This window comes from Rhinoraja longicauda, chromosome 33 (genome assembly GCF_053455715.1).
Source record: "Rhinoraja longicauda isolate Sanriku21f chromosome 33, sRhiLon1.1, whole genome shotgun sequence".
Lineage (NCBI taxonomy): Eukaryota > Metazoa > Chordata > Chondrichthyes > Rajiformes > Arhynchobatidae > Rhinoraja > Rhinoraja longicauda.
In genome coordinates this window covers 15,336,872-15,362,039 of record NC_135985.1, presented here as the reverse complement: position 1 = coordinate 15,362,039, position 25,168 = coordinate 15,336,872, and the positions used below count along the sequence as shown (strand labels likewise).

General features: G+C 41.2%; 1 protein-coding gene and 1 long non-coding RNA gene across 5 annotated transcripts in view; one reads left to right on the top strand and one right to left on the bottom strand.

Annotated features, from left to right (window-relative positions):
- LOC144608883 (uncharacterized) overlaps window positions 1-25,168 on the bottom strand; it is a 213,962-nt gene that overhangs the window by 177,489 nt on the left and 11,305 nt on the right. The gene's annotated exons all lie outside the window — the stretch shown is intronic.
- On the top strand, window positions 8,896-24,136 carry ankrd34c (ankyrin repeat domain 34C). Of its 4 annotated transcripts, none has more exons than XM_078427094.1 (3): window positions 8,925-9,619; window positions 11,343-11,456; window positions 14,641-17,510. In XM_078427094.1, exon 3 carries the CDS (start codon window positions 14,691-14,693, stop codon window positions 16,299-16,301), a length of 1,611 nt encoding a protein of 536 aa, XP_078283220.1. In that variant the 5' UTR covers window positions 8,925-9,619; window positions 11,343-11,456; window positions 14,641-14,690; the 3' UTR covers window positions 16,302-17,510. The 4 variants fall into 4 exon arrangements, 3 of the variants coding, with proteins under 3 accessions (XP_078283220.1, XP_078283219.1, XP_078283218.1); XM_078427093.1 differs by lacking the exon at window positions 11,343-11,456 and having other exon boundaries at window positions 9,247-9,400; window positions 9,526-9,619; XR_013549248.1 differs by lacking the exons at window positions 11,343-11,456; window positions 14,641-17,510 and adding an exon at window positions 23,573-24,136 and having other exon boundaries at window positions 8,896-9,619.

Here is a 25,168-nt window from a genome sequence, read left to right as displayed (position 1 = left end):
GGCCATACCACTACCGACCCCTCGGCACGGGAATGGACCGGTCCAGGGGGGCGGCCCTTTGCTACAGTTATAAAGGACGAGGTTTTGGGCGTGATTGTCTTCTGGCAGACTTGACCGGTCTGACAACCGTAATAAAATCAAACCTCCCGAAATACCCGGCTCCTCGCCTTTATTTCGGGCCTTTTTCGACGCACCACACACCTCTATATCCCTGAGCCTCTTGAGCTCCAAGGAATAATGTCAGGCTTGCCCACTCTCGCCCTATAGCTCAGGCACTCGAGTCCTGGTAACATCCTTGTGAATATTCTCTGTGCCCTTTCCAGTTCAATGGCCTCTTCCCTATACTAGGGTGACCCAAACTGAGCACAATATTCCAAGTGCACCTAACCAACGTCTTGTACAATTGTAATATTATGTCCCAACTTCTATAGTCCATTTCTCGACTAATGAAGGCCAATGTGCCAAAAGCCTTCATCAATCACCTCCCTATCTACCTGTGATGCCACTTTTGATTCCTGTTTTGCTGGGCCAGATAAATAAGTAATCCCATTCCTTCTCTATTTCTCCACCGTCCTGAAAATTATATACCCTCACGTATCTCAGAGTTTCCTTTTGAAAGTCCTGATTGATCTGTTTGTTAAACCCACCAGTCACATCCAGAGGCTTTGTCCTCATTCCCTTCCTAAATATTTTGCCCATTGCTTTAAATCTATGTCATGGTCTTTGAACATCTGCTAATGGGACTTTCCTTTGACTTTCTTTGCCTCAATCTATCTTGATCACCTCAAGCAAACATCCTCCCAACAACTCAAGATGAACATGGAGAATGTTGGAAATACTCAGTAGTTCATGTAGTATTTGTGGAGAAAGAAAAACAGGCTAATGTTTCAAGTCAATGATGGTCCATAGAACAGTAAGGTCCTCGGCGCAAAACATTCATCTGTTTCTCTTTCCAGGGACAGATGCTGGCTAACTTGCTGAAAATTGACAGCAATTTCTTATTTGACATCAGACTGTCAGCATCTGTACTTCATTGCATTTAGAAAACAACTCCAGGTTTTCCAGTTTTATCTTGGACTTGATATTCCTCATCCTTGAATCATTCCCGTAAATATGTCTGCACCCTCTCTAGATCCTTCATACCCCGCTTAAAGTCTGGTGAGGAAAATAGGATGCAACTGTTCAGCTTTGGCCTAAACAGAATTTTGAACAGGTTCAAGATAATCTCCCAAAGATTCCCATTGTTTATGAATTTCACAATCCCGAATATTTTGTTAATTGTTCTTTTGAAAGGTCTTACTGCTTTCAAAGACTATTGCAAGTACAGACAGATCGCCTTCTGTTTCAGCATATCTTTTAAACTGTCACATTTACATTACATTGCCCCTTCTCATTTTTTTTCCCTAAAATACATTATTTCATGCCTCCCTGCATTAAACTTTATCTGTAAACTGGCTGCTCATTCTGTCTTGCAGTCACTGCCCGAAGTCTTTGCAACACATCACAGTTTAGTATCAACTGAACATTTTGAAATTTTACCATGTCCACATCCATGTCATTGACATTTATCAAATAAGCAGTGGTTCCTGCACTAACCCCTGGGGAACACACATACCCTTCATTTTTAAGTCTGAAAAATAACCGTTTACTGCTACTCTCTTCTTCTGCTGATAAGCCGACCCTTTATGGAGGTGGAAAGGTTTGTGGAGTTCAGCAAATGGCACAATCTTCAATTAATATCAGGGAGGGGAGGGAGGTTATGTGCAAAAGTCTACCGTTGCTGGAGTGTAAAGATTTTGAAGAGTTGTAAAGTTAGAAGAGGTCAGAGAGAAGGAAGGAAGTGATATGAACACAACCCTGAGAGTTTTAGAATTGCGATGTCATAAAATGAGTCATAAGCATATGATATTAGATGTTAGGTGAGAAGATTTTTTGAGAGTTAAAAGTGGGTCGGACAACCTGTTGCTGATTACTTTTCTGTTTAACTCTCTCCAATATCAGGTGCAGCAAATTTTCTCTCAAATTTTTCTTTAGACAGAATCGATCCCAATAGTGTGCTTTCACACTTGCTAAGCCTAAGTGGAGCTGGGTGCATAGTGCTACGGTGGTTCAGCACACTCAGCTGTAGAGTAGGATTGTGCTCACAATGTCAGCAGACAGGATTATGTTACTTGTTGGATTGCTAGTTACATGACCCGTAGATAAAATGGTAGCTACTAGATGTGATGCAAATAGCAAAGACCTAGTCTTGATCCAGGGCATTTTTTAACATTATTTTGACATCTGCACTCAGTCAGACTTCTGGGAGGCAAAACATCTAAAACAGGAAGAAGCATTCACACACTGAGCATCCTGCTCTGTATCATTGATTGCTCTGTGTACTTTTCCAAAGATTCACATTCAACCCTTCTTTTTTTGGTATTGTCTCTCTCACTGGGACTCACTATAACTATTTGCTAACCATAAAGTGAAAGCATGAAATTTGTAATCACAATAGGATGAACCAGAAACCAGCATTTTGATTTCCACTGTTTACTGTGTAGCATTTAATTAAAGCTTAGAAGGGACAGCATGAAACATAACACATCTAGCAGTGACCTGATTGGTTCTAAGAGCTAAGACAATAAGGTCATAAGGGATAGGAGCAGAATTAGGCCATTCAGCCGATCAAGTCTACTCCGCCATTCAATCATGGCTAACCTATCCCTCCCACCTAACCCCATTCTCCTGCCTTCTCCCCATAACCCTTGACACCCGTACTAATCAAGAATCTATCTATCTCTACTTTGAAAATATCCATTGACTTGGTCTACATAGCCTTCTGTGGCAAAGAATTCCATAGATTCACCACCCTTTGACTAAAGAAATTCCTCCTCATCTCCTTCCTAAAGGAATGCCCTTTAATTCTGAGTATGACTTCTGGTCCTAGTTTCTCTCACTAGTGGAAACTTCCTGAATTATGTGAATTATGTCAAAATTAAGTCTGGATGAAGGGTCTCGATTAAAAACATTAACTGGCCATTTCCCTCCACAGATGCAGCCTGATCCACTGAATTCTTCTTCTTTTGCTACAGATTCCAGCATCTGCAGTCTCTTGTACCGTAACCACATTAATTATCCCTGGAATCTTCTCTTTTGCACTGCTGTGCTTGAATAAATAATGACTATCAATACCACTTGTTCCTATTCATAAGCAATATTATTAACTGAAGCTTTAATCATCTAAATGAAGCAACAACTAAAAAGCAATCTCAATATCAGCTAGTAAGGCAAGGAGTGAGTGTAAAATGTTACTGAATCCAATCCAATTCAGCAGTGTGTGAAACAGGTAACAGACTGTAATCTACATAGATTCATAACTCTCAATAATCAGTAGCTCCATGTCCATTCTGTCACCTTGTGCATTATTCGAAGTTTGATCAATAACTTCAATTCAAATACAACGACAGAAGCTATTATAGACATTTAGGGCGATAGCTCAAGTACCAGGGTCAGGGTTGGAACATGCTTCATCAGCATGGGGAAAATGTCATTGTACTTGGAAAGCATTTGAACATTAATATTGCCTATATTATATCACTAAAGTCAGACTTTCTTGGAGTGACAATACTCAATAAAAAGGCGAGACACCAGTAACTGTTTGGAGGAACATTGGTGCATAGATTGATAACATTTTCAGTGGTCAGTGGTTCAGTGTGACTGTGTAACATCCCTGTTCCTTCAGGGCAAAGGGAGAAAGAGGGGATTAAGAATCCTTCAGAACGTTTTACAGGGAGCGGATGGTTGAGAAACCAAGCCCTGAAACCCATTAGCGCAGCGGGGCGGCACGGTAGCGCAGCGGTAGAGTTGCTGCTTTACAGCGAATGCAGCGCCGGAGACTCAGGTTCGATCCTGACTACGGGCGCTGCACTGTAAGGAGTTTGTACGTTCTCCCCGTGACCTGCGTGGGTTTTCTCCGAGATCTTCGGTTTCCTCCCACACTCCAAAGACGTACAGGTATGTAGGTTAATTGGCTGGGTAAATGTAAAAAAAAAAAAAAAATTGTCCCTAGTGGGTGTAGGATAGTGTTAATGTACGGGGATCACTGGGCGGCACGGACTTGGTGGGCCGAAAAGGCCTGTTTCCGGCTGTATATATCTGATATGATATGATGATATGATAGCTGGACACGCCCGACTGTGGAGCCACTCTCTAAACTGAGCAGGAAAACACGTCAATTGTTGCGAATTTCATATTATAGGAAATCTGGGTGGATTCCAGCTTGGGTTACAATAGCCCGCGGTAATGCTTTGGAGGTCAGTGACGACTACAGTGTTGGTGACATACAGTCTTTTTCCGAGGATGTGATTGTCACATTGGAGCACAGTGCAGGTGAGTGTGAGATGATATAATGGTTAACCATGGAATTACATGGAGATATTGCAATGGAGGGATTCCATTGATCATGGACCTGACCAAAGGCTCCACAGTGATGATTCCAAACTGTATATATTTGTTGGACAAATACATTCTGATATGAGTTTACAACTTTGATACCAGTACTGCGATAAAGGGGGACAAGCTGAGTACTTTTCTCCAGAAAAGAACATTGAGGATGATCTGATATAATTTTGCAAATATGAAAAATATTTTAATCAGCTGGAAGAGAGATATTGCCACGTATGACAAACCACAATGGGGTCGTTAGTGTAAGACAGTGACTAATAAATCCCACAAGGGTTTCAGGAACAACTTATTTACCCAGAGCCTGGGGAAAATGTGAGACTGATTCCCACAGGGAAAGACTGAGATGAATTGATAGTTACCCCAGGAAACCTAAGAAATGAAAACAAGGCTATGCCAATGAAAAGAGGTAGGAGGATGCCAGTAAGGGAATGTGGGCTATAGGTAACTAGACAGAGCCTATGCCTGTTTGATTTTTAATAAGATGCCAAGGTTGGTGTGTATGTTGTTTGAGCTTGTAGGCTGCAGAACTTTGGTGAAAAGGGAGATTGTAGCTGGTACTGCAACAATGGCAATGGGAACACCAACAGTGCCTCAAGGTGGACCTTGTTTAGCGCAACCTTACTTCAACACACCGTGGCCTTCCGTCCACCCACCTTCCTTGCTTCCAAATCCTGCCCTTTCTTCCACCCACCATATCCTTCCTTTCAAAAGCTGTGTCCTTCCTCAGTGTGCACAGCGATGTCTGTGCCTTCTTCCCACTACATTCTCCTCTCACAGGGTATTTATCTATCCATCTTCCTTTCAAGCAGCATGTTCTACATCTCAATATCCTGTCGGAAACCTTTCTCTTCAGATCTCCTCTAGTTCTGCCACCAATAACCCCAAATCTATGCAAACCAGTTAGTGATCATCCTGGAAACAATGTCTCCCCCTCTACTCTACGAAAGCTATATACCTCCAAAGTGTTTCTTTGACGTTTCCGTGAAGAGCTTCTCAGCCTGTTGAGAATAATAGCTACAAGGACTCCTTCACTTCCAAATACTTCAGTCTCAGCTTGATTTAAGCTTCATGGTGTCAGTAACAGACAGCAAAATGTAGATAAGCCCCTCCAAGAATAATTATCAATATTGTTCACAATACTTTTTGAGATACTACACACTATACAGAATTAACATCCCTATATTTGAACTCTAGGTAACTGACAACTGAACAGCAAAACATATTCAATGAGTCTATAAATATATTTATATTTATAATGAGTCACAGGGTGAGATTTAGATTAGCACTGCAACAAATATTAAAAGGATCTATTTTGGGATTTTAAACTGCCAGTGAATAAGAAACAGGCTCAATCCATGGCCCAAACAGATTATTTTGGTTGATATTCTACATAATCTGCGATTGAAGGATAACATTCAAAGGATAGAGGTATGGTTAATGTATGAATCACATGTGGAATCCATTGTAATCTAATAGAACATTTAACAGTGAGTGTAGCACAGAGACAGGCCCTTCGGCCCACCATGTCTGCATTAATCATGATGCCAGTCCAAATTAATCCCATCTGCATGCACATGGTCTGAATCGCTCAATTTCATGCCTGTTTATGTATTTGTCTAAATGTTTCTTAAAAGTTACTATCGTAACTGCTTCCCCTATCCTACTTGGCAGTGTGCTTCAGGAACCCATCACTCCCTATGTGGAAAACCTGCCTCGCAAAATCTCCTTTAAACTTTCCCCCTCTTACTTTAAACCTATGCCCACTGGTTTTTGACTACTTCACCTGGGAAAAAGACTAATTATCTTCCATATCTATGCCTCTCATAATTTTATACAGTTTAATTTAGTTTAGTTTATTGTCACGTGTAGTAAAGTACAGTGAAAAGTATTTTGTTGCATGCTAAGATACTAAGCATGAATTTCCCATCTTTCAATTTACCTTTTTGTTGCCCTTGCACTGTTTTATTTACCTGCACTTTCTTTGTAGCTGTAACACTATATTCTGAACTATGTTTATTTTTTCTTGTGCACTACCTATTGTTCTGATATGTGGTATGATTTGCCTGGATAGCACGCAAATTCCTCGTATGTTGCAAAACATACTTTGCTAATAAAGTATGATTATAATGATGATTATGATTATGAAAACAGTGTTTTTCACAATACATCAGTACCCAACATTTAAGAAGCAGTTAGATAGGTGCATGGATAGGACAGATTTGGAGGGATATGGACCAAACACAGGCAGGTGAAACTAGTGTAGCTGGGACATGTTGGCCGGTGGGGGCAAGTTGGGCCGAAGGGCCTGTTTCCACACTGTATCACTCTATGACTCTATAACCTTCTCCTCTCCACAGGTAAATTCAGTTTTTATTTTAGTTTTTCTGTTGGTTTTTTTTAAGTTCAGCAATGTGGATATACAAATGGGTTTTTTATGTTTCACTCTGAGAACTCTGGTCATGGGAGATTGGAACCGACATGAACCTCTTTGGTTGCTTCTCGATGACTCAAAGCTTTGTTGAAAATGTTAACGTGGCTGCTGATGAGATCTGACGCCTGTGACAGTTCCAGCTCAGCTCCAAAAAACCCTCAGCACTAATAGTCACCACCAGACAAACTAGGGAGTTAACACTTCTTGTGGTAAATTATTTGGTTTTAGTAAAGGTTTGCAAGCTGCAAGTTTAGTGACCTTTTTGGCAGGTTTGTTTTTGCCAAACTATAAGGTCATAAGGAATAGGAGTAGAATTAGGTCATTTGGCCTATCAAGTCTATTCCACTATTCAATCATGGCTGATCTATCTCTCCCTCCTAACCCCATTCTCCTGCCTTCTCCCCATAACCTCTGACACTTGTACTAATCAAGAATCTATCTACCTCTGCCTTAAAAATATCCAGACTTGGCCTCCACAGCCTTCTGTGGAAAGGAATTCCACAGATTCACCAACCTCTGACTAAATAAATTTCACCTCATCTCCTTCCTAAAGGAACGTCTTTAATTCTGAGGCTATGACCTCTGGTCCTGGACCCTCCCACTCGTGGCAACATGCTCTCCACATTCACTCCATCCAAGCCTTTCACTATTCTGTATGTTTCAATGAGATCCCCCATCATTCTTCTAAACTCCAGTGCCGACAAACGCTCATCATAGGTTAACCTACTCATTCCTGGGGTCGTTCTTGTAAACCTCCTCTGGACCCTCTCCAGAGCCAGCACACCCTTCCTCAGAAATGGTGCCCAAAATTGCTCAAAATATTCTAAATGCGGCCTTACCAGCGCTTTATAGAGCCTCAGCATGATATCCCTGTTTTTGTATACATGCCCTCTTGAAATAATTGAGTTTGCTTTCTTTACTACTGATTCGACTTGCAGTTTAATTTTTTGGGAATCTTGCATTAGCACTCCCAATTCCCCGTGCACTTCCGATTTCTGGATTCTCACCCCATTTAAAAAATAGTCTACGCCTTTATTCCTACGACCAAAATACATGACTCCACACTTTGCTACACTATATTCCATCTGCCACTTCTCTGTCCACTCTCCGAACCTGTCCAAGTCCTTCTGCAGAGTCCCTGCTTTCTCTACACGATCTGCCCTTCCACCTATTTTCGTGTAATCCACAAAAAAATGCCACAAAGCCTTCAATCCCCTCGTCCAAATCATTAATATATAAAGTGAAGAGTAGCGGTCCCAGCGCCGACCCTTGCAGAACTCCACTAGTCACTGGCAGCCAACCAGAAAAAGCCCCCTTTATTGCCACTCTTTATCTTCTGCCATCCAGTCAACCTGATATCCATGCTCGTACCTGCTCTTTGATACCGTGGGCTCTCATCTTCCTTTGCAGCCTAACGTGTGGCACCTTATCAAAGGCTTTCTGAAAATCTAAGTAAACAAAGTCTACTGACTCTCCTTTGTCTGTCCTGCTATTTACTTCTTCAAAGAATTCCAGCAAATTTGTCAAGCAATGCTGACTTCGGCCTATTTTATCGTGAACTTAGTACTCCGTAACGTCATCCTTTATAATGGACTCTGATGTACTCTAAAATCTTACCAACCATCGAAGTCATACTATAGTATTTTGCTTTGCTCCCTTCTTGTGCAGCGACTCTTCTCTGGACTGTAAGCAGTTGGGGGTGAACAGAGAAATGCTCTAAAGGCAACGAGTGAGCATTCCCTCCCAGCCAATCCGTAGTGTTTCAGAGACTCTCATAACATGATCGCAGATGAAAGAACATCAAATCGGACATTAATCAACCAGGATACTTTGTCTGATCTTCGTCAAGTTGTGATTCGGAGATCCTTTCAACGGATCTTAAGAGAATGGCTGACATCTGCGTAAGGTCCATTTGTTGCATTTTGTAACACAGTGTCATAAAGTGAACTGAGACGAGAGCCTCAATGTGACTGCACGCCACATGCGGAAGGCGATTAAGCATCCAAGGTCGAGGAATTTGCAACCGTCCGGCCAAACTCGCCTCCTGCCCCCTCCACATCAAAACCAACTGATGACCATCCTGAACTGCCCAGTGGGATAAAAGTGCAGACCTCTCCCGAACCATTCCTTCTGAGAAGCAAGCAATTTCCAGGCAAGTTATGTTGAATTGTTCCAAAGTTCTTACCTCAATAACCTGAATACAGCAGACACTTCATGACTGATTACGTTTGACGAGGTGATATTTACACAGAAGAGTAATTTTTAGAAGATGTGAAGAACAGAGGGGCAAAAATACTTACCACACTGGTTACGTGCTTATTTTGGGGATGACGTTCATGACGCGCACGCTATCGTACTTCTTCTGACAAATGAAAGAAACGGATATTTATAAACCCTATCTCTCCATCTGAGCTCACCCTAAACACAGCACAAGCCAAAACAACGCTGTCCAGACCCGAGAGGGGCAACGCCACCGGCAGGTCTCACCTGCAAGATTCCACTGATCGCCTCCCATTTCAACATGTAAATAAAACCCTCTACCTGCCGGAGCTACGATCGTAACCCTGCACACATTGCTTTCCTCTCCCCGTGCTGCCGCAGTCGGGAAATAAATCGACTTCTTGATGTTTTATTTTTGGATTAAATAGCAACATTGAACAAGGCTCTCGGAGACTTCAACAGGCAGAGAGAGACACCATGGTCTGTTCAACGCCGCATCGATGTCGAGCTCTGTCCCAACGCGTAAGTCTGCTTATTTTCCATCTTTTAAAACATCTTATTTAAAAAACATGAAATAGAGCGGCAATTTTAAATGCTATTAAATGAAATCCCTATCGACGATTTAAGAATCTGTTACGATCTCTGTGTGAGCAGCCTAGATCGCTAAATGTAGATTTTTATATATGTATTTAGTTTTCCAGTTAGCAGCCCCCGCTCCCCCTCCCTTAGCTCTGTCCCCCGGGGGGAGATATTGCGGAGTTCGGCAACAGCAAAGCATTTTAGTGTAGGCGTGCTTTTAACTCTGTCTGGTCCAAGAGAGTTGCTTTTCTCGCCGAGGCTTACTTTTAAATGTCTTCAGGGGGACGACCGGGTGTCCGCAACATTTCCCAATTGATCCCTCTTTGGCGGGGTTTTCCCTCCGATCAAGAGATCTGCAGTTTACTGACCCGGGGATCTGCAGGATTGAATCTACAATGAGTCATTCAAACGGGGGGCCGGGAAACAGCCTGGAGAACGGATCGCTGGAAATATTGGACTTCTGTACCATTTTAGTCGATTCCCTCCCCTTCACCCGAGAATGCCCACGGGATGATTTCCCCCTCGGTATTGCCCCCGTGGGTCTAGGGAATCAGAGACAAGAACCCTTGTCACTGGTTCAAACCCCCTTCCGCTCGCACAAGGCTGAAGGCGAGCGGACCTGTCCCCCATTGGCGTTGCGCTTTCTGATTCCCACACTGGAAGGCAACAGGAGTGAGCGTCTGCACAAGAATTAGAGCGAACACATTGACGAATGGTAAACAGGCTGCCCGCAGCACAATGCGGGTAGTACACGAGGCGTCCCCCAGACAGAGGAAGGCAGGAAAGAGATACCAAGGGGATTTGGAAGGAGGCAGACTGCAGGATTGAGGTGGGGGCTAGTGAGAGGCTGCACGGAGCCCAATAAATATAAATAGAAAGTGCAGGATATTCTCAGCGGGTCGGACAGCATCTGCGGAGAGAGATGCGGAGTTAAAGTTCCAATGGTGATGAGGATTGGTTTGTTGGTTGTATGTGAGCGGCAAGATGTTCGAAAGGGTTGAGTAGGGACGGAAGAAGGGTGATTCGACACCCAGAGCCGTTAATAAAAGGGATAGTGGGGAGGCTGTGAAATCAGCACCGTGGACAGCGACCATTCCCTAACGATTTATCAACAGCCACAATTGCTGGTTTGTCTCTGGTGTGCGTCTCCTCTGTTTCCCCGCCTGTCCGTTTATATTTCTTCGACGTCTCTGTCTGTCTGTCTCCATCTCCCTCGATATCTGTCGGTCCCCACCACAAGATATTCGGTTCCTCTTGTCTTTGCTTTTCTTACCCTCACATTCAAAGCCTCAGTATTTGATGTCCGACACACCCTTCTCAATAACAGGTTATTAGGGTAAAGATAGTGACTTTATTTTTTCTTTGGTTTGCATGTTCATTTTGTAATTCTGAATATCAATTCAAATTAGTGCTAATGTTCTGAATTTAATTAACTAATTTCCATTCCCGATATTTTCCTGTATAAATCAATTAGTTTTTAGCTCCGGTTGGTCATTATAATGTTAAAATTTATATTTAATTAAAATTAAATACTTTAATTAAAATAAAGTGCAGAATGGACCCGAAAATTATTAAGAAAATTAAGAACATTTTCATCAATTAATGCCTATCGAAGGATTGGCATTTTACAGGCGACCTTTTTCTTTCAACGATTGGTGTTTCACAGAGTGAGGGCTCAGGAGATGGTGACCACGCGGGAGAAGGGACGGGAGATAGTTGTGCTAAACCAAAGAGGATTTGGCGATACAACCACTCTGGGATGAAAGATTTCAGCTCTAAGGTTGGTCTGGAGAAGCTGTTGTTGTTCCCCATCTTCAGACAGGTTGAGAGGGGACCTGACAGAGGGGCGCCACATTATGATTCTTTTACATGGGAAAAATGCAGAGAATTTGTCCCCAGTGTCAACTGGTTCAAAGAGCAGGAGACACGAATTTAAAGAGACGGCGGAATTCATTTGTGAACAGTGAGCGGTTCTGGTCTGGAACTCGCTGCCTGTATGGGCGGTGGGAAACAGGCACTGAGGGCCTTCAAAAGTCAATTATTTAGGAAATCTATTGAGGGAAAACGAATAATTTATGGAAAAGTAAATTTCAAAGCTCTATGAAAAGATGGGGTAATGAGCCGCCAGGATGGCTTGGTGTATCCTTTGATTATTTAACAGTTCTATGATTCCACTAAACAGTTAAAGAAATGGCGAGGCAGAAAGATTATAAATGAGAACAAGGATTCTGAAATCCACAGAGCCAGCGAACAGGAGGCTGTAACAAGTAAAACTGTCAGAACTGGTTAATTCAAACCTAACATTAATTCCAATTCGATTGGAGAGGTTAAAATTAAGATTGATTATTATGCATTTTGACATTTGCTGCACCTGAATTGACTTGCCGAGCGTACTTGATTATTTCCAACAACATTGTTATACTATGCTATACATGGTCCAATGCAGTGCAGTATTCAATACTCTAATATCAGCAGTGGTTCTGGAACCACTGATGCTGCAGCATCCTTCCACCACTTCTACCTGTATGAAAGGAACTTTGGTCTAATCAGCCATCTCCGTACTCATCGCAACAATGTAGACTAGATGTCACGGTCTCACTTGAGAACGAGTGACGAACAACAACATCAGCAACGGCAACATCCTAAGGGCAAACGCCTGTGCATTTCCCTAATCTTGCTGCTCACATGGACAGCTGCGCCATCTACTGTCCAAAACACGGAAAGTAGCTTCATCTTAAACCATTGGGACCTGACTGACATTCTGAGACTTTATACAGTGCCCTCCATAGTATTTGGGACAAAGACCCATCATTTATTTATTTGCCTCTGTACTCCACAATTTGAGATTTGTAATAGAAAACAACACATGTAGTTAAAATGCACATTGTCAGATTTTAATAAAGGTCATATTTATACATTTTGGTTTCATCATGTTGAAATTACAGCAGTGTTTATACATAGTCCCCCCATTTCAGGGCACCATAATGTTTAGGACACAGCAATGTCATGTAAATGAAAGTAGTCATGTTTAGTATTTTGTTGCATATCCTTTGCATGCAATGGCTACTTGAAGTCTGCAATTCATGGACATCACCAGTTGCTAGGTGTCTTCTCTGGTGATGCTCTGTCAGGCCTGTTTTGAGGCATTTGTTTAAACTTGAGCAGATAGGATGTGTCTATTTTTTCCATTACAAATCTCAAACATTATGGAGGGCACTGTAACTGATTGCATCCAAAATCACAGTTTTAATATAATTACGTTGCACTGAAATGAGATGATGCTTACCCTACCGTTGAAGAAAATGGTATTTTACTTAACCGTGGCCATCAACTCTCTTTAGTGAGTGACAGCACAGGTCAAGATTAACCAGTTCAGACATTTCCAATTAGATGGAAAGAATAAAGGGAACCAGCAGCAGACATACCGCCCCAAGAAGAAATGTGCAAACACAATTACTAATGAATTTTCTTGTATCCTCAGTTTGAACCTTTCAAAGATAAGTATGTAAATCTCGTCATTCATCTGTCAAGGTCTACACAGTAGTGTAGGATTTAAAACAAGCAGGGTTCAATCTGATTGTGAATGATCAGCCATGATCGTAATGAATGGTGGTGATGGCTCGAAGGGCCAAATGGCCTCCTCCTGCACCTATTTTTTATGATTTCTATGTTTCTATGTTTCTATGTTTCAATCCTGACCTCCCGTGCTGTCTGTGTGAAGTTTGCATGTTCTCCCTCTGACCATGTCGGTTTCCTTTCAGCGCTCCATTTTCCTCCCATATCCCAAAGACATTCTGGCTCTTATAAATTACCCCTAACGTAGGTAAATGGCAAACCATCAAATTGTGTGTGTGTGTGGGGGGGGGGGGTGATAGATGAGAGTGAGAGCAGATTGCAAGATTACAGGGAAATCAGGAGAGGAAGAATGGTACTGCTGGTACTGCTGGAATTGCTGCATGGACCTGATGGCTGCATCATCTCCTTCTGGGTTGTATTATTTCTTGTCATAATGCAAGGTAAACAATGCATATGATGGAATTTTTATTGACAATAACTTCCATTTATATTGTGCCTTTAATTGGCTCACCTCACAGGGTTATTGTCAAAGAAAAAATGTCACCGGGTTCTCTCAGGTGATATTAGCACAAGTGGGTTTGAGACAGTCTGAGTGACAGATTAAAATAAATGTGGAAAATGAGAGGCAGAAAGATTGAGGGAAGGAATTTCAGAGATCCAGGTCCAAGTAGCTAAAGGGTTGGCTGCCACTGGAGGATGGGTTCAATTTGGGATTATCAAGAAGAGAGTGGAGAAGTCCAGAGGATTGAATACCTGGAGGAGAATATAGACAATGGGAAGATTTTAAATCATAGATGAGGGTTTTGACTCATGAAGTTGCTTGCTGGGATGATGAATAGTTTCCCTTGAGAAAGAGTTCAAAGACTTGCGACCACCTGAGATAAAATAAATTCACTTTATCTTTAACTCAAATAATGACTTTTTATTTTTAAATAGTGAGCCCTAGTTATAGTTTCTCTCTCCACACCAACCTGTCCCGATTCCTCAAGATCTAATGTTTCTGCCATATCCCCAGCACCTTTCTAAACTCCTGTAGATACAAGCATGATTTGTCTGACCATTCCTTATAAGGCATCCATTTAAGCTCTCCCTAATCACTGTACTAGAGTATCAGCCAACAGTATTTAAATAGCAATGAAACTACATAAGAACAGGAGTGGAAGTGGCCTTGTTCCCTCACGCTACTCTTCTATTTAGTAAGATCATAGTTGATCTGGTCTTTGTTTCTTGCCTGATCCCTAGACCCTAATCCAGGAACCATGTAATTTCTATAATTTGTAACTCTACACAGATAAATGATAGAACATTATATACAATCTGTGTGCATCGAGGACAGTATTAGAACTTTAGATATATTATTGATTGTTGCCTTTTATTGTTTAACCCAGATGTTCAAGTCCATCAGGCTTCCAAAGGATATACAATAATATCTCTTGTCATGGTTGATGCCACTGAACTACGGACCGATGGGAATTCCCTCCTAAAGGCTGTGTGGTTGGGGAGGTTGAGATTAACCAGACTTTTATTAGAAGGAGGAGCATACATTAATGAAAGCAATGAAAGGGGAGAGACAGCTCTCATGGTGGCTTGTATGACCAGGCATGTTGATCAGCAGAGTGTGAGCAAAGCCAAGATGATCAAATATCTGCTGGAAAATCAAGCAGACCCAAACATTCAAGATAAGTCTGGTAAAACAGCATTAATGTATGCCTGTATTGAGAGGGCTGGAGAAGAAGCTGTATCTTTGCTGCTGACCAATGGAGCTGATCCAAGCCTGGAGGATCATTCTGGTGCATCAGCGTTGGTTTATGCCATCAACACAGATGACAAAGAGGTCCTTAAATGTCTGCTGAATGCTTGCAAAGCTAAAGGGAAAGAAGTCATAATAATAACTACTGATAAATCTCCTTCTGGTACAAAAACAACCAAGCAGTATCTAAATGTTCCACCTTCACCAGAGTTGGAAGAGAGACATATGCCTCTGTGTACGTCCCCATCTGATATTGAGCTCAAGACATCTTTGACTCCATCACCTACCAGTGAGCAGGAAGATGAAAAATCATTTAACTTCCAGGTAATCTCACATCAAACTGGAAGTTACACTGGCAAACCACACAATGATCTTGGCTCTCCAACTAGAAAAGCCAATCCAAAACGAATTGGGACACGACTACCACAGTTAAAAAGGCTTCAGTCAGAGCCCTGGGGTTTAATTGCTCCATCTGTTCTTGCAGCGTCTGCTTACCAGGAGGAGAGCAAAAGGGTTAGTCCAGATGAAGAGATCATGCAAGGAATCAATGGGTTGATTCTGCCCAAACGGACAACTTTATCCAGGACCAACAGCATAGAAAGTAAAGATCCATCTACCTTCCCATTTGTAGGTGACTCAACTTGTAGGACTCCCTCCACATCAGCACCAGTTTCCCGAAAGCAGTCCTATGAGAAGAACCAAGCACAGCATCAGCCTTTAGCTCGAAGAAGTACTTTGCCTTCTGAGCAAGATAGCGTCAGCAGCTTTGCTTCAACTGGCCAAGTGAGCTTGCGAGACACTGTTCACCGCAGAAGATTGGGCAATGACCATTATGATTCAGACTCCCAACTTTATTCAGATTCAGTCACCACTCCTTTTGATCCAATAAAAGTTACTTTTGAAAGAAAGAAACATAATACCTCTCCCCTGACCTTGTTGAATAGCTCTCGTGAATCATTAGATAGCATCTCCAGCACATCACCTAGTTCTGTTCGCCGCAGGCCCCCTGGTCTCCTTGAAAGGAGAGGCTCTGGAACATTACTTCTAGATCACATCTCTCATACAAGGCCAGGACATCTGCCTCCACTGAATGTCAATCCCAATCCACCCATCCCTGACATTGGCTGCAACAGCAAACCTTCATCCCCTCTGACCATGTGCTTGAAGTCTGTCGTTCCCATGGCACCATCTTCACCAAAGCGAAATGACATGAAAGCCAAGAAGAAGCTGGTGCGAAGACATTCTATGCAGGTGGAACAAATGAAGCAGTTGTCTGCTTTTGAGGAGCTGAACACTTAGCAACACATTGGTCTTATCTTCATTTTATGGATCTTTTGGATAAGTAAGACTAATTCCAGTTTAACAAGTACAATGTTTTTCTTTAAAGTGATTCAATGCATCGAATTGGGCTGGCTGGGTCAACTTGATTATATGTGGTGGATACAAACCAATCAAATATTGTTCCAAATAGGGATGAAATTCAAATGTATTGGGGTCATGAAATTAACAATAAGGGCTTCTCATATATACTATATGTGACATTCCATTATATTGATTACAGAAGACACTGATCATTTCCCAATACGGACCTCATTGCCTTTTGGTGCTGCAGTTGACACAAGAATCTCATTAGTTATCATCTGAAAATGAGTGACAGTCTCCTGTTACAAACCACATGGGATATTTATTAATAGTCCACTCGCACTTCCATTCTTTTGCCTGACCTTTACTTCAATTAACTATGGGGTCACCAGACATTCCTTCCATCGATTGCAAGGGCACTGGTCTCCCACAATGTAAAATTAAACTGTAGGAGCTTCTACTTATATGCACTTGTTGGCAGGGAAAGGAGAATTTATAAAGGACAATAAGAAAATGGTAGAGAAATTTAACAAATACTTTGTGTCTTCCATGAAGATAGATACAAACAAATCACCTAAAGAACCAAGGTTCGCATGCATATAAGCAAATAAAAAATAGATATGAGTGAAGAAGTTATTCCAGAGGTTAGTGAACTTGAAAATTTAAAAAAAAGATAAGTACCTGCTTATCCACAGCAGAAGTTTGAAAGTGATGGCTGAAGAGACAATATAAACTTTGCTTATCATCTTTCAAAATCTGACAAACTCTAATGATTCCTGCAGATTATAGAGTAGTAAATGTGATCCTCTTTTTTTACAAAATGAGAGTGGGAGAAAATAAGGGATTAATGATCTGTCAACCTGATGTCAGCAGTAGAAAATCTATAATTAAGACTATGAAGAGGGTGGGGAGGGAGAATAAGAAAGCTAAAAGAGGGGAGAGGCAGGGCAAAGTGCAGCAGGTTATAGATGGACACAGGTGAGGGAGGATTTTGATAGGCCGATGATTGGAACAAGGGCTGGAGATAAAAGCATAGGGTGTGCGACAGGGTTGGAGTTGTGAATTGCAGAGCTAGATGCAGGAAACTAGCAGAAGTGAAGAGGGGGTGGGAGAAATATGTTGGAATCGAGGTGGGGCACAGGGAAGGAGCAGGTGAGAGGGGAGAAATAAAGGTGGGGGTGTGGGGGCAAAAGGGGGGTCAGTGGGAGCCTTTACATAGGAGGTTCCCTAAAACTGGAGAATTCAATGTTCATACTGTTGGGTTGTAAGCTACTCAAGCGGAATATGAGGTGCTGTTCATCCAGTTTGCATGTGGTCTCCCTCTGGCAATGGAGGAGGCCCAGAGTAAAATGGTCAGTGTGGGAATGTGGAGAGGAGTTGAAATGGTTAGCAACCAGGAGATCCAGTAGGCCTTGGCTTTAGAAACTAAACAAAGTGTAAGAGTAAACAGGTCACTCTCCGTTTGGTATTTTGAGACCGATTGGGTACTGCAGTGATTGGTGCTCAGATCCCAATAGTATTCACAATTTATATCTATTTGGCTATATGGTCCAAATGTAATATTTCCATTTTTGCTAATGACAAAGTTAAGGAGGGAATAGGAGTATTGATTAAAAAAATGACATGAGGTAAAAACTGGTTTTATTTAACGCATACCAAGCATGAGGGGCTAAACGGCCTACTTCTCCTACCTATGGTCTGTCAACTGCTGGGGCTCTGGGCTCACTCCATGTTCTATCCATTGACTGCAGAGGCTGCTGGTTTCGACTTGACTTTCCCCTCCATCAGATGTAGAGGTGTTGTACCTTACATCTCCCACCATCAATTAGAGGAGGCACTGGTCACATACTCAAACTTTTTTCCACTTACTAAAGAGTGCTGCACTAGACATTTCCAACTGTCAACTGCATGGCAGCGGTGGTCCCACATGCAGTGTTCTCTACTATCAACTACAGGTGGTGCTGAACTCTCACCCAACCTCTTTCTATGTAGGAAAATAACTGCAGATGCTGGTACAAATCAAAGGTATCACAAAATGCTGGAGTAACTCAGCAGGTCAGGCAGCATCTCTGGAGAGAAGGAATGTGTGATGTTTCGGGTCGAGACCCTTTATTGACTGCAGGAGTCACTGGCTCCCAGCCAACATTCCCGATCATTTTCATTCCCTATAATGAACTGCATCGTGATGATTTCACTCAACATTCCATTCTACCAGCTGCAGCAAGTGCACCAGATATTCACTACCATCAACTGCAAAAAGGCAATGGGGGTCACACTCAGAATTCCTTCCCATAAACTAAACGGGATGCCCGAATACGGAATGCCCGATTTACAGAAATCCAATTTTTCGCAAATTCTCCCATAAACATTTAAAGAATATTTAGAATAGGAAAGTTGGTTAGAAAAATAGAAATAACTACAGGAGTTATGGAATAATGATTAATTCAAAATACAACCAGTCTTCAAAAAATGTTTACATGTAACCTTCCTGCAGTAATCAGAGACCATTGTCTGTTAAGAATGTAGGTGCCAGTTCATGGTGGGAGGCAATTTAAGAGATGTGGTTTGGAAACTGACAATGCAATCTCTTCTATTCATCTTGTAAAATACTTTATCAAACAATGTGACATCCATTTACAGTTTAAGGCCACTGAAACTAGCCACTAGTCGTGTGACATTCTGATTCTGTACCATTGTAACTATGCAGGGTATGGCAATAAATAAATGTTCATGATAATCGACCTTATTGAAATTGTTCATTTCTGACTTATGGAAAAAGCGGTTTATGGACAATTCTCAGAAACAAAACCTTTACAATAACCTGGGGACTGTTATGCTTTGGAACATTGGTCTCCTAGCCAAGATAACCTAGGGTCTCCCTAGGTTAAAGATGATCTCACATGCAAATACCACTCTCTACAAATTCTCCCAAACATTTTTAAAGCAGATTTGAAGATTATGATTTAAAAAAGTGTTTTGCTGTATTCATTTATATATACATTTCATTAATTTAATTATAGGTAGTGTTAGGATGAATAGTCAATGAAATTAAAGAATAATAGCAAGTGTCTGTGGATACAATTTGGGCTATCATTAAAAAACCCAGATATTTGGGGTAATGGACTTTCAGACAGTTCCCAGGAATTGTCAGAACCCAGGGACGGTCTATATTGAAAACTAAATAGAACTACTGTTCTGGAGACACCAAAAGATTTCCTAACACTATGCACTGATTTCAAACCTTAGAGATTCCCAATTTTCCGACGGACTCAGAAATGATTACTTGCCAAATGACAGCAGATGGGAAAATAAATTTTAACAAGTAGACCTCAACTTATTATAAAATTAATGTTATCATCATCAAAGTGCCAAATTTTCCCATTAAAATCTGTCCAAATGCCTGCTTCATATTGACGCATTGTTTTGGTTACGAAATGATGTCAAACCCTCCCAGCCCTTCTAAAGTCCTGTGCTTATTATACATTTCATTATAATGGAAGTAGAATAGGCTTTCTTTTTTTAAGACAATAATTATTTTGCGGGTTAATCCTTATTGTGAATCAGTATTATCTTAATTATGATACATCTTGAAATATAATGTTTATATTAGTAATCTAAAATCCTATTTTGTAGAGTTCAAATACCATGTTTTTTTCGTCCAGGCCAGATTTAGATATTATTCTGCATCTATGGGTTCAAATAAAACCTGCCTTCACTTCAAAAGTTGTATTATATTAAAAGAAGAGGAAATGACAGAAAATATGTTCTGAGCCTTGGTCTCTCTTCCATGACCGGTAGAACGCAGTTACTGTGGTGTATTTTGCAGATGCAACAAATGTATATGTATATATAATTTCCAGTATCAGAAAGGCATGGTTAATCACAAGCTTCACAAGCCACTATTTCGGCAAGAATTATTATCTGCTATCTGATTTCACACTGTGTTTGCCAGCTTCTTATCTGCTTCTGCCGATATTTTTTGATAATGCCTCACCTTCATAGTTGTTACTACCTGTGATCCTTAGGACAGGTGAAATATTGTAATATATACATGTAGGTTGGAGAATGCAGGCAAATGTTAACAATTTTTTTTCTGCCAATGATTTCTCTGAATGCCTATGACAAATATATTCATTAATTTCTTGCAAAAACGAACAGGTTTTATCCCTTTCTACGAATATACAAAATAAGAGGAGGATTAGGCTACCTGGCTCTCAAGCCTGCTCAATCAATTACCAAGATCATGACGGATCTGATTGTATCGTCAACTCTGCTTTCCCGTTTCCCTGAAATAGCATTTCACATCCCAGCCCAGACCTAATCAAGAATTGACCTACCTCTAGCTTAAAAATTTTAGGAATTTGCTTCCACAAAAGGAAACATTCTCCCCAGATCCATGCTGTTGAAAGTCCTCAGAATCTTCTATGTTTCAATCAAGTCCCCTGTCACTCTTTTAAACTCCTGAGAATATGATTTGGACTGTTCAACATTTCCTTGCCAGGCAACCCACATTCCAGTTATCAGTCTAGTAAATCTCTGAATTGCATCCAATGCATTAACATCCTTCCTCACCAAAGGAGAACAATACTGTATGCAGCACTCCAAATAGGGTTACAACAATACATACATACTGAAGTATACCTCCCTATTTTATATTTAATTCCCCTTGGCATGTCTGCATTCTAGATTTTTGAGAGCTCAGGATATTCCAAAGTCCTTTGTAGCCAATGAAGTTCTTCTGAAATCTAGTCACTGCTATAAGTGAAGGAAACAGGTCAGCCACTTTGCACAGAGCACACACCCTTGAAGAACAATATTGTATTTCAGTAACTTTGTTTGAGAGATAATATTGCCTCAGGAAAAAGGGAAGTACACCCTTACCTTCTTCAAAATTGTGCCATCCATCTGACAGGCCTTTTTCTGAAAGATGTATTTAGGCAAAGGTGAAGTGAAAAACAACTATTCTCCTTTGGATATAAAATTCTGGAATAACTCAGTGGGTCAGGCAGCAACTCTAGAGAAAATGGATAGGTGACATTTTGGGTTGAAACGTCACCTATCCATTTTTTTTTCAGAGATACCACCTGACCTGCTGAGTTATTTCAGTACTTTATGTCTATCTTTGGCGTTAACCAGCGTCTGCAGTTCCTTTTTATTATATTCTACTTTGGACCTATGTATCACTGTAGACAGCACATACAACGATAAAAATCAACCCCCGTATCAAGGATGGTCAATTTGTTTTGTTATATGTAATCGTTTCAGCACATCATCTTGTTCATAGATATCTTACCACCACTTCCACTGAATTCTAACCTCTTTCGCACATGTTGGCACTGAAATCTAGTACAATAAATCCTGCTGTTTAATAATACCAAGGCTAATGTGCATTACTGGAGGTTAAGTCAGTGGGCTTAAGTAAAAGTCAGCATTTTGCTTTGTTCTATCAAGCCAATTGCTCTGTTAAAAATTGCAACATCTCAAACTCATTAAAAATGAAAAGTTCAAGCAAATATAATTTACACTTGGAGCATAATTATACAATATAACCTGGGTTGTATTAGTATGTTTCTTTCAAAGTATTATTTGTGAGTAAATTTAAAATCTGCTCTGTTTAATGAGAAAATATATACAAATACTTCTTTGTCTGCCAAAGGTAGACACAAAATGCTGGAGTAACTCAGCAGGTCAGGCTGCATCTCTGGAGAAAAGAGTGAAATTTCAGGTCGTAACCCTTTTTCAGACTTCATCACACCCAGTCTGAGGAAGGGTTCTGACCCGAAACATCACCTATTCCTCTGCTGCAGAGATACTGCCTGACCCAGCTGAGTTACCCCAGCATTCTGAAGGATGTTAAATTTGCAAGGGAAATTTGAGAAAGGACAAGCTTTTTGTGAAAGCCAACTTTCCTACAACTCTAATTTTGTCTGTTGTCCTAAGTGTTTGTCATTGTGTAAATAACGGGATATGTATTTGCTTAGTTTGTACATTTAATATCTATAAATAAGCAAGTTTCCCCAAGATGGAATCTGCGAATGATGGCCTGCACCAACAAGATGAACATCATTTGGAGGGTCCCTGCAAGGATCGTAACCTGTTCTGGGTGTAAATTATTACAATATAGCCACAAGCCTCCAGTCTGAGAAGCAACCTTCCACCATCACCCTCTGCTTCCTTCCATGAAGCCAATTTTCTATCCATTCAGGTTTCTCCTTGGATCCATGCGATCTAACCTTCCAGAGCGGCCTACCATGCGGAACCTTGTCAAATGCTTTGCTGAATTCCATATACAACAATTACAGTTCTGCCCTCATCAACCTTTTTGGTCACGTCTTCAAAAAACTCAATCAGATTTGTGAGACATGATCTCCCATGTACAAAACCATGCTGACTAACCCTAATCAGTCCTTGCCCATCTAAATGCCTGTGCATCCTATCCCTCAGAATACTCTCTAGTAACTTTCCAACTATAGAGTTAAGCTCACTGGCCTATAGTTCCCAGCATTTTCCCTGCAGAACCTTCTTGAATAGAGGCACAACATTTGCCACCCTCCAGTCTTCTGGCACATCTCCAGTATTTAAAGAGTGCAAGGGTTAACTACCAAAGCAGACTAAAGTACAAAATCGATTTAAGGGATATTGAAAAGTACAACCTTGCTGATGAGAGAAAGTCAATTCAAGAAAGTCAAACTATAGCTAGTCCCACTCAATTTCAATTTGGGGGTGGGAGGGAAAAGAGAGGATGGGAGGGTGGAGAGTTGCAAATCTTGCGTGGAAGAACTAAGTTTAGCCCCTATTTGTATTCATTTGAATATAAATAAAATGGCATATTTATAATCTGCCAATAACCCTCAAGCTTGAATGGTTCTGATTCTAACAAGAAAAGATATTCACACATTTATTATGAGTACAAGATGATTTAATGCTTCAGGGGTGTTTGGAGTTATTATTATGCCTGTGGTGGACAGGAGGCAATATTTTTGAACATATATATTACTCAACAGACTGAAACTGACTAAAATCAACAGGAGTAAATGTTATTTTATAATTATATTAAATATGTCAATGGTTTTGTTTCGTTTAGAGATTTGAAGAGATCTATGCATTAGTGATCTTTTAATGAGCATCTAATCAGTAATTAAATAATTTTTAAAAAACATTTATTTTATTTCTTTAACTCTCAGCTAATTTACAGCTTTACCTTGCAGCAAAGTAGATTCAGAGGGAATCTGAAAATGGTGCTCCAAAAGATGGCTGAACAACCAGGCACAGAAAAAACACTGTTTGACTAACAGCATCACCACCAAGAGAACCTCATAACTATGGTTATGTTTTCAGAGTCTCCGGGAAAAAAGCAACCTGTCATGAATGGCCGACACCCTGCCAGTTCTCCAAAAATGACTAATTTGCAGAGTGGAGCCATCATTCTAAAACTAGTTTCTGGGACTCAAGAGGCTGCAGATGCTGGAATCTGCTTGACATTTCTGGTAGATGATCCCCTTGCCTCCACAAATGCAACTTGACTAGCTGAGTTCATCCAGCAGTTCTTTTTCCATTTGTTTAAGGATGTAATGCTGGGGCTTTATCAGGGGCTGATGAGGCCACATTTGGAATATTATGAGCAGTTTTGAGCCCCACATCTGAGGAAGGATATGCTGGCTTTGGAGAGTGTCCAGAGGAGGTTTATGAGAAAGGATCCCGAGGATGATTGGGTTAACGTATGAGGAACGTTTGAAGCTATGGGCCTCTATTCAATGGAGTTTAGAAAGATGAGGGGGGATCTCATTGAAACCTACCAGAAAATAAAAGGCCTAGTGGATGTGGAAAGGACGTTTCCAGTAATGGGAGAGTCTAGAAGCAGAGGACACATCCTCAGAATAAAAAGATGTTCCTTTAAAATGGAGACAAGGAGGAATTTCTTTAGCCAGAGGGTGGAATTGCCACAGACGGTTTAGATTTTTTTAGATTTAGATTCTACAGCGCGGAAACAGGCCCTTTCGGCCCACCAAGTCCGCGCCGCCCAGTGATCCCCGCACATTAACACTATCCTACACACACCAGGGACAATTTTTACATTTACCCAGTCAATTAACCTACAAACTTGCACGTCTTTGGAGTGTGGGAGGAAACCGAAGATCTCGGAGAAAACCCACGCAGGTCACGGGGAGAACGTACAAACTCCATACAGGCGGCGCCCGTAGTCAGGATCGAACCTGAGTCTCCGGCGCTGCATTCGCTGTAAGGCAGCAACTCTACCGCTGCGCCACCGTGCCGCAGTTGTGGAGGCCAAGACACTGGGTATTTTCTAAGGCAGAGATTGATAGATTATTGATTAGGAAAGGTGTTAAAGGTTAAGGGGAGAAGGCAGAAGAATGAGTTTGACACAGAAAAATCGATCGGCCATGATTGAATGGGCTAAATGGCCTTGTTCTGATCCTGGTTTTATGGTCATGGATTAAGACCAACAATTGCTGCATTATCACTGACCAGGGAAGCCCTTGCACCATCCAATGCAGATGTACTAAATACGATTTACAGCATGTTTTTTCCCCTGACGACTGCGTGTCATTGGCATTAGGGGCTTTAAAATGGTTTGTAAAGACTCAACAGGTAGATTAATATTCATAAACTCAGTCATACCCAGTTCATTCTCACTTCTGGATCAGCAGCACTACCAAGCAGAATTTGTTATTTAAAAAAACACCAAATACTGATTAGTTTCTTGTAGAATTACACAGAAGGAGTCAAAGGTTAGTTCAATCACTAGATAAAAAACAAGAAAGACACATTTGCTTGTCCTGAGT

Coding starts and splice junctions, on each gene's coding strand:
- ankrd34c (XM_078427092.1), top strand. CDS start 13,602: ATGGTACTGCTGGTACTGCTGGAATTGCTGCATGGACCTGATGGCTGC. Junction 13,693..14,640: donor ATTTCTTGTCATAATGCAAG/GTAAACAATGCA, acceptor TGTTTAACCCAG/ATGTTCAAGTCCATCAGGCT.